This window comes from Saccostrea echinata, unplaced genomic scaffold, assembly GCF_033153115.1.
Source record: "Saccostrea echinata isolate AGI-Se365-2 ecotype Australia unplaced genomic scaffold, CSIRO_AGI_Sech_v1 ptg000003l, whole genome shotgun sequence".
In the NCBI taxonomy this organism is placed as follows: domain Eukaryota; kingdom Metazoa; phylum Mollusca; class Bivalvia; order Ostreida; family Ostreidae; genus Saccostrea; species Saccostrea echinata.
Window position 1 is genome coordinate 12,276,412 of NW_026889752.1, and position 10,499 is coordinate 12,286,910.

Here is a 10,499-nt window from a genome sequence, read left to right on the forward strand (position 1 = left end):
CTCTGCTGAAGTGTTTCTGCTGAAGTGAAAGGGATGCTTACTCCTCTTAGGCACCTGATTCAATCTCTGGAATTTCCGGGGGTCCGTGTTTTATGCCCTGTTCACAGATTTGACGTAGTTAATATAAATAATATTCTTAATCACAAAAAGGTCCAGTCTTGTATTCCACCATATTTCAAGTTGAAGTCCACACCTTGTATTTCTTACAAATACACATTGACAATTGCTTCCAAACTTTTTAATTATAAAAAAAAACTCTTCAGTGCCTAAATATCGAGCATCTGAAACATAATCCTCCAACGTGTTCGTGTTCTTCTTCACCCTACAACTTTAGTCCTGCTGGACACGTCATTACTGTTGACGTAAATGTAGTTAATAATAAGGACCAATCACTTATTATAAGATGGTCACAGTTTAGGGAAGACCGTTCCTTCACCCGGCGTCATAATTTGAAAAAAATATTATTAAATTCAATTGAAGATTACGCCAGACGATGGGCCAAATATGAAAATGAAGACCTTGACACTTTGTCAGAATGGATAAAATGTATCGGGTGGATGTTGAAATCTCGCATTAAGTGATTGAAGGGCAATATGAAAATCATCTATCCTTCTGTCTTCGACAATACAGAAATGAAACAAGAATTAGATTGATTACACGATCAGTATGTATTGGTCCCAGCTGACAAAGCATGTAACATCATTGTCTTTGTTTGTAAGGCTCATTATTTGAATTGTATTTTAGTGGAACTACGATTTAATTCTGCAAGTGGTAATCCAACTTATACCCATAGCTCCCTTTCTAAGGAGGAAATTCTGTAAAACCATATGTCAGTTTTAAATATTTTTAATATTCCCAACAATCAAAATGAATTTGAATTACCATACCTATACTGGGTTCCTAAACGCAATAAAAATCCTTACAAACAAAGATACATAGCGGTTTCAAGTAAATGTTATATCAAACCTTTATCTTTACTCCTCACTAAAATATTTACAGCAGTGAAGGAGAAACCTCAGGAGTATTGTACAACAGTATATTCCAGAAGTAGTAATAATCAGATGTGGATACTTAAAAACTTCAAGGAACTTTATAAAAAATTGAAATCACAGAATTTTACTAAAATCAATAACATCAAAACGTACTACTTTTCAACACTTTATACAACCATTCCCAATGATAAATTAAAGTCCTTGCTTTTTGACATCATAGACAGCTGCTTTTACAATACAAACGGAACTAGTAAATATACGTACAATAATTGTCATTTGGTCATTTGCAAAACTATTTTGCTAAAAAACATTCTGATTGTACACACAACTACTCTGAAGTTTATATTAAAAATGCTTGAGTTTCTGATTGACAATATCTATGTGGTTTTTGGAGACCAGGTCTTCCTACAATCTCTTGGAATTCTCATGGGTACCACCCCCCCCCCCTTTATTATTAGACCTATTTTTGTATTCATATGAAGCCAAATTTTTTCGAAGACTTCTTTATAAGAAGAAGAAAACACTTGCTGTGGCCTTCAACTCGACATTTAGATGTATTATTAGCAATTGTTACTTCCATTCATATGTCGACTCGATATATCAAAGTGAGCTTGGAATAAAAGATACCACAGAGTCTGACAAATTTGTTTCATATCTAGATATTTTACTAGAAAAAGACTTTAATGGTAACCTAACAACCATGCTTTATGATAAACGTGATCACTTCAACTTTTCAATCCTCAGCTTCCCTTACTTATGTAGCAATATACCCTTATCGCCTGCATGTTGGATCTATGTCTCACAGTTGATTCGATACGCAAGAGCATGTCCTACGTATGTACAATTTCTAAAACGAGGTCTGTTTTACGAAACAAAACTATTGACAAACAAGTTGATGAAGTTTGCAAGTTTAATGGTCGATACAATGACCTTGGCAGCAAATACGACCTATCATTACGTCAAATGCTGACTGACTTTTTGATACTAATTGTTAGGCCCTTATTTACACACTAAATTATCTACGGATTTTTTCGAGATTTTTCCCCAATCATGACAAGGAGCACAAGGCGGGTTTGACCGTTCGGCAGGGGATGCTCTCTCCTCAATGGTACCTGATCCCACCTCTGATGTTTTTGTAGGTCCGTGTTTGCTCTGCTCCAGATTTGTATAGTTTAAATTGACTTTGAGCTTGAGTACTGTTCATTATCTCCATATTTCATTGTATATTTTTGAGATTAATCACTGTTCGTTATCGTTACCTCTTTCCTGTATAATGTCCCAGAAAATCTAAAGAAAAAATTGGTGGAAGGAAACTTTAAAGTCACAATTTGAAAAAAAAATAAATACAGACTATTTTTTCTATTGTCAAAATTGATTAATTTTATACAAGGACTATGGTTCACAGAAAAGTATAATCAATAATTGTAAATGGTGAACATGATTTATGTAATTTTTAAATTTTTTCTTTAGGGCATGGTAGATACACGCATGTTAAAAGAATTAAATGATTATTAAATATTATCTATTGACAATATTCTAGATAACAGCATGTTGATGATGCATGTGTGCCTCCTGTAGACCTACCAACAATGAGATAAACATTCTGGACAATGTTAACTATAACGTCTGGAGGAGACTCTGTACCCATTCCAAAAAGTTGGTTCAGTCTCTGAAAAACCTCTCTCCCTTAGGAATAAATGTAACGTTTTCGAATCAGTTTTAAAGTTTTTATTTTCTATTTACGTCATATCTGCGTAATCAGAAGTTGGCCTAGCTTTAGTCCGGCATGAAAATTTGTATTGTTTCCATAGATTTTTGAGCTTGAAAACTGTGCTCCTGATTCCACCTCTGATGTTTTAGAAGCCCGTCTTTGCTCTGCTCCCGATTTGTATAAATTGTTTTAATGGACTTTTGAGCTTGAATACTGTTTATTAACTCCATATTTCTCTTCAATGAAACACCATGTTCACACTAGTCCTTAATTCCCGCCGTTGTACAGCTGCGTAAGACCTATGATGAAAAGGCCCCCTGAAATTGCTTGGGTGCTTAAGTAGACTCTACCTTCACAACGAAAAAGTGGTGTAACTCAGAAAGATAACAACGTAGGGTAAGCATTTAGACATATGCGAGCTATGTTGTTTATATACATGTTATTGAACCAGAACAATGAAACATAAATTCTACGCATGCGCTGTTACTTTTTGTGTCAAAAGTAAAATCATCTGTTGTGAGAACTAAATAACAAGGAAGTATTTCAAAGCTAGACCATGGCTTCTTCTTTGGTAGCACATATTTTTGTCTTACTCCTATGGTCCATAGACTCACAACGAATAAATGACGAGGAATCGATTGTGGACAAGTGTAAATCAGGAGTTGACTATTTAAGCAAATTGGAAGACTTGCGTATTCTTATGCTGGAACAACGTAACGAATTCAAAAAAGATAACCAGGAACTGAAAAATCAATTAACTCTGCTTGAGACGCTAAGGAACACAACAAAAGGTACATATGAATGGTTTGTTAATGATACAATATATATATCCACTGAATATTATCTTCTTTATTTATTATAAAAATACGGTCATTTATGAATACTTTAACGCCACTTAGCGATGTATCTGCATAGATTTCTTTATCGTTTACTCTTTCATCAAGGAAACATACAATGACGTACATATCAATAATACAATATTCGCATATGATTTTCTATATAGACATAAAATATAGAAATAAACAACAGAGACAATAAAATGTTTTTCTTTGTTTAAGAAATATAGAAACTAACATAGAAGCAATTGCAGAAGAAATATACATAAAACGCTTACGCGGGTTACATTAATATCCCTTACAACATCCAAAGAAAATATTTTATTGTTAAATATAATGCATAGCAAAGAAATGAAAGTTACAACATTTTTATTCATCTTTTTCTCCATTAACATACAGAGTTGACATAGAAATGTACGTATTGTACAGTGTGAGGGGATTTTCCGGGAAAATACTTTGTCATAAGTATTATCAAATTATGTGATATATTAGTAACGGAAAACTTCCATCATTAACGTCCGTTGGACTTCTCTCAAGTTTTATAATTATTTTGTCCTTTTTGTATACAAATTCAGGTTTTAGGAACTTCAATAAGTTAATGTCTTGACATCAGTAAATGTATTCTATTAAATACAAAGCCGCATAATCTAGAAGTTCACATTTAGTACATGTATGAACAGTTTGTGAATGTTCAACAAATATTATTCGACCAATTACACCGATTATCTTGTAAATTGTTTAATGCCACAGTAAAGAAGCTAAAATAGTGTAAGTAAAACGTAAAAAAAGCTGAGACTGAATGTCTATATACACGCCACTTCTCCCAATACCTTGAAGTATTATGGAATACTTTTTGGTAACAAAGGTATTTTTATGGTAAACACCCACATGCAACCAATTGACTGTTCGTGAAATTTATGTATTATTTTGCTCCTGGATCTAGTATTTAAAGGAGGTACAATGTAGCTCTGTTACAAGGCAAAATATAATAAAGACGCAAAATGTAATAAAGTGAGATTATTACATTTTGCATTAAGATAAACGTTAAGATAAACGCAGAATGTAATAACACAAAATGTAATCATACCATTTTTGGATTATTATATTTTACGTTATTAAATTATGCGTCGAGGTTAACGCAAAACGTAATGAAACACTCAATAGATCTAATATCAAAATTTAGATTTTATTGTAGACTGATATCAATCGCATTTCCCGATCTTTCATTAGTCTGTAATTATTACTATTTTGGTTATCTAAAATATAAATATGAATATACAAAATTCACATTTTGTATTCCCAACATTTCGTAACGAAATTTACACAAACTGTTTTAACATCTGTTACTTGTGGTAAAAACGTATCCCTCCAATGTCAGGGAAAAAAGCGTTATCTAAGACACAAAAAAGTTAAAGAATTTACAATAAATTATAACAGAAGCGCTTTATCATGTAAGCTGCAATTTAAATTTAATCCTTTTCCGTTTATATAGAAAAGCTGTAAGAACGACTTAAAACAAGAAAACTTTCAAAAGTTCAAAAATTGTTAAGGCAATTAAGAGGTATAATTACATTTTTTCATAAACTTAGCTTTTTGAGCAATATAAAACGTACACAGACAAGAAATTCAAAAGATATCTGGATAAGGTAAACAGATTTGCATAAAGAAATCCTTATTGATTGAATTGATCCCATTTTAATTTCATTTTATGTAATTCATCCTATCTTGACCTCTTTAGAAAAATGTAATGACATAAAATATAGTAATCTTATTTGCTTAAATTTTGCATTGTTATTAAGTTTTCCATTGTAATATATCACGATTACGCATTTTATTATTGCTATACCAATTAGAAAAGCTTTAACTCGCCACTCTATTTTTTAGTAGCTTAAGCACTAAACGGCAGTACGATACTTTAATTTATTTGAAGCTTCTGTGAGTCATACTCAATTATTTGACCCCAAAAATAAAGAAGATGAACGATTTTTTGAACCATTCAAAATTTTCATGAGAGAAAATGTCGTGCTCCTGTAATGCAACACTAAATTTTGCTTTCTTAGATTTGGAAAACACAAACTGTTTGCACGCGTAAAAAGAGGTCAATTTATACAATATATTCTGTTTCCATACCTATTTTAATTATAATGAAAAGTTTTCAGTTTGTGCACAAATTCACATAAAAATAAAGAAAGAAATCCAGATTGCTAGGAAGTTTCATCGTCTCCATTAAAATGGCAATGCATTGTATCGGACGTTTCATTAAGTCACCTGTAGTGTTGCTGAGGTTTATCGACAGTCAAGACTTTAGACAACTACTGCTCGTCAAGATCGTTACATGATAATTTTAAATTTTAAAAATTCTGAACTTCTAAGTGTGAGGAAACGCTCATCCACTCATTTTATCAGTAATGAAACCATTATCAATATAATTAATGAAAAATAAAATTTAAAATTTAAAAAAAAAAAAAAAAAAAAAAAAAAAAAAAAAAAAAACCATACAAATAATGAAACAAATTTATTATACGACCTCAAACTAATATCGCAAAAATAAAAACTGACTGGTACATGTACGTATGCATTAGGTTTGTGGGATAGAATCTTTGATGAGCTATTCAATCCGTGTTTTCTTTTTGCAATACTGAATAAAACGCTGGGGTTTTATTTTATTTTTAAACATGGAACAAAATAATAAAATTAGAAATTTAAGTTTTAGGACCTTTTTTACTTAAACCGTATCAAATTGAATAGCAAGATTTTTGCTTTTAATGTCTGGAAACATATTATTTCAGGTCAAAGGAAAGATTTTGATTTTGTTGGGTTCACAGCGATGCTTGAAGCAAGAAACCTTCCACAACATGACAGTATTATCAAACCTTCTAGATTTATTACACTCTTTTCAAGTTCTTTTTCAAACACCGGAGAATTTCTTTGCACCAAAGATGGAATATATGTATTCTTTCTTCACTTAGTCACAAATTCTCGTTTTAATGGAGCATGGATCTACAAAAATGATCAACCAATGACATTAACTTGGCAGGACGACCCCCATGAATCTGGAACTACATCACTAGTTGTTGATTTACGAGTCGGGGATAGAATAAGTATTAAGTCCTACAAAAACAACCTTTCTGTTAATGAAACATCAGTTTGGACAGGCCATTTCCTTTTGTCAAAAACAAATGAGTTCATAGCCATGCAATCTACATTAAAGAATACAGAAAATTTAACGGTCATATCTGGGAAAGATATGGTTACAAATATAGGAAGCGCAAATTTTTTATTGCAAACAGGGTTTGTTTGTACCAAAACTGGATGGTACAAGATCGACATCAACATAATAGCTGATTCAACAAATAATGGGGTAAAGGTGTATGCGAATCACAAGGACGTTCCCGATAAACTTTTGTCGTGGCATTCTCAGAATGGCACAAGTTCAAGTTCAAACACAGCGGTCTTAAATATCACAACTGGAGACAAAATAACTCTCGATGTCTTTTTAGAAGATGATTTAACCTTAAGTCATTATTCCACTTTTTCCATATATTTACTTGGGCCAAAGTTTGATGTCGATAGTGGGTTTTCTTGCAGAATACGGCCGATTGCAGAAGAGATGGTAACGTGTCTCAACCCTAATACGAGTCTTAACTCATCAGGTTATTTTAGTTGCAAAGAAAAGGGGTATTATTATTTCAGTATTAATTTTGCGACTGGAATGTCAAATAACGGTATTCAGATTTATAGAAATGAAGAATCATTGACATTTGCATGGATAGGGGCTAAATTGGGTATATGGAGTACAGCTTCAACGTCGTTAGTCGTTAACTTAGAAGTTGGTGACTACATAACCTTTAGGCAAATGCGCAAAAACCTGACTTTGGGTTATTCATCTCGTGTTGTGGGTTACAAAATCTACCCATGATCCATCAGTTTAAAATATGAGGTATGCCGTTTTTCTTTTAAAAAATTAAAGGGGGGAGGAGTTGATCTCTGTTTTTTTCTTCGCCAAATTTCTTTAGATAATACTTTGTTAACTAATAGATTATCTGGCAAACATCTGTTCTCTAAATTACAAACTAGCAGGAAAATTCAAAAAACATTATAGCACAAGCTGATTGTTTGACTGACCATGTCGTAAAGATATGCAATAAGGAAGTTAACGTCATGACAACAAAAGTGTTGGAAAAGGTATTGTTCCTTATTAATACATCTGATAAATGTAACATATGTTATTTTTAAACCATATTAGAAGGATTAGGTTTTTGGTGTATGTTAAAATATCCATCATATACGTCATAACAAGCCCAACAGGAAACGAACAACTGGCTTGGGATTCTGAACACTTCATCGTTGAATCATCAGGGTAAAGTTCTTTGGGTAAATTTTTATCTATAATATCTAGTCTTTCATAATCGAAATTTTAATCTGCACTAAATTTGGCCTAAGGGGTGTGAAATTGTGTGTACAATTAAAATAACTCCATCCTAATGTCCAACAGCGGAGTGAGAATTGAACCTGACTGTACCTTCAGGTTATTATACAGGTATAGGTATTGCCTGAAATATGTACATAGATGCTTTTTTTTTTAATTTATATTATATAATAGTATGATATGTTTTCCATTTAAATTAATATATTGCAAGTGTATATAACGCTTCTTTTAAACACAATACAAGACCCTGGAGTAAAGAAGCTGATTTGACTAGCTTACGCAATTTTTTTTATGCATATTACATGTATTTAACGTTTTTTGGCAGTTCAAGCTTTCTATTTTGCCGCTGAAACTCAGCAATTTTGTTCGAACACTGTCATAATAAAGCTTAATAAAGCCAATGAAATTATATTACACTTTTCAGGTATGGGATATTATCCCAATAGCTGATAATTTTAATATTTAGATCTACAATGATAACTTTTGTGATATACAATGAAAATATAATACTTACTCAGTCAACACATTGAGAAAAGGATAGATAGTATACTTGTTGAAAGTAGTTAAAGAAATAAAATTCATACACTACACGCAAAAAGTTAGTTTTATAAAAGCAATCGAGAGCATAAAGATGAACTTGAATTACTCAAACAATGAGTGTCTGGTTGAAAGAATCTAGAATTTTTCCGAGACAGAGAACCATTTTCTTAGAGGTATCAGATCATGTGTTCAACATCTAACGTGCATTACAATGAGTGTATGAATGAGTTGGATCAAGAATTTTTTCGAGAGAGACAATTTCTTTTAGAGGAATCGAATCAGATTTTGTGTTCGTCATCTTATTGTAATACTCATGGTTTTTACAGATTAATGATGAAGAAAAGAGTTCTGTGGACAAATGAGCTTTGCCTCTTACTATAATTTCTTCAAATTATTGTCTATACAATACAATACAAATTAATACCATTAACAATCTGCGTGTGAGAATATTTATATTCTTTTAAACCTTTATATATGTACAATAGTTCTTTTTGTTTTATCCCACCCTTTTTTGATGGCAGGTATATCAGTGCCTGATGGAATGTTTAACTTTAGGGGGTCAGTTTGCATAATACATGTATGTCAAAGATTTTTTGTGTTCTTTAGAAGGTTTTTCTAGTCTCTTCTGACCCCCTAACTATGTGTATTATTGCTTTGCGTTGTTCACTTGAATAAATGACAATTTTTCACTTTCATTACTGCTGTTTTTTTTCTCTTGATCCATCAAAAACTTGCTCAGTTGACTTGGTTTCGGACTTGTAAGAATAACAAAGGAACATAAAAACCTTTAGATATATACATTAATTTTGTATTCATGTTATAATTACTTTTTTCTTGAACCATGAACCGTAAATGATTTGTTTTGTTTTGTTAGAATATATATATATATATATATATATATATATATATATATATATATATATATATATATATATATATATATATATATATATATATATATATATATATATATATATATATATATTTCATCCCATGCGGGTTCATCTATAAACAAGTTACATTATGACGTCATTCTCGTGACGTTCTGTAGGCAAAGTGGAACATAATATAATTCTGACGTTATAATAATCACAATTTTATGAGGCACTGAGATAGAGAATTACAGTCATAGTAATTTTGAAATTCTACATTTGGATAATATAAAACATTGACCTGGATTGCTGTGTTTTTATGTTTTTTTTTTTTTTTTTTTTTTTTTTTTTTTTTTTTTTTTTGCATATATAATATAGTAATCGAAGGATGCGTAATATTATTATGTATTGACCGGGTTTACGGAATGATCAGTAGTCATTTTAAGTATTAAAAAACAATGGCCTTACAATTAATATGAAATTTGTGAATCCAAATACTACCCAATGATAGGTTGCATTTGCTATCAAGGTTATTATAATGACTATAGAATTTGTGATATGCTGACTTAAAGGGATTTTAGAAATCCCTGTAACATCAGCTTATTTGTCAGGAGCCTGCCTCGTTCCTAAAATTAGTCGTAAACTGAACGTGCTCTTGAGTACGATTAAGTTGGATGATATATATAATACAGGTGATATCGAAATATTACTACATAAATAAGGAGAGCTAACGATGGAAAAGCTGAGGTTATCTCGTTTGTCAATAGTTAAATTGTTAGTTTACCCCTATCGTCTATAGTCAGTAATCATCTTAAAATGAAATAGATGTGGCAGACTCTGTTGTATCTTTTATTTCAAGATCATTGGGATAAATGAGTCGATATATGAATGGAAGTAATAATTGCTAATTGATAGAACGTCGTCAATATATCAGAATGTCCTTTAAGGCCACAGCAAGTGTTTTCTTCTTCTCGTGTAGAAGTTTTAAATAAATTCTGCTTCATAAGAATATGAAATACATCATCAAATAAGGAGGCACAATTAGAGCCCATCAAAATTCCAACGATTTGTTGGAAGACCTGTTCTCCAAAGACCACGTAAATGTTTTCAAGGAGGAAT

The 10,499-nt window shown here is 31.6% G+C and overlaps 1 protein-coding gene across 1 annotated transcript; it reads left to right on the forward strand.

Annotated features, from left to right (window-relative positions):
- Window positions 1-3,189: 3,189 nt before the first annotated feature.
- LOC133178881 (uncharacterized) lies at window positions 3,190-8,106 on the forward strand. Its single transcript, XM_061313547.1, has 2 exons — window positions 3,190-3,494; window positions 6,329-8,106. The coding sequence occupies exons 1-2, from the start codon at window positions 3,260-3,262 to the stop codon at window positions 7,456-7,458; spliced, it is 1,365 nt and encodes a 454-aa protein (XP_061169531.1). The 5' UTR covers window positions 3,190-3,259; the 3' UTR covers window positions 7,459-8,106.
- Window positions 8,107-10,499: the final 2,393 nt, after the last annotated feature.

What these genes read in the sequence shown, in the direction of transcription:
- LOC133178881 (XM_061313547.1), top strand. Translation starts at nt 3,260, where the DNA reads ATGGCTTCTTCTTTGGTAGCACATATTTTTGTCTTACTCCTATGGTCC. An exon ending in GCTAAGGAACACAACAAAAG is followed by an intron (nt 3,495 to 6,328) that starts GTACATATGAAT and finishes ATATTATTTCAG; the next exon opens with GTCAAAGGAAAGATTTTGAT.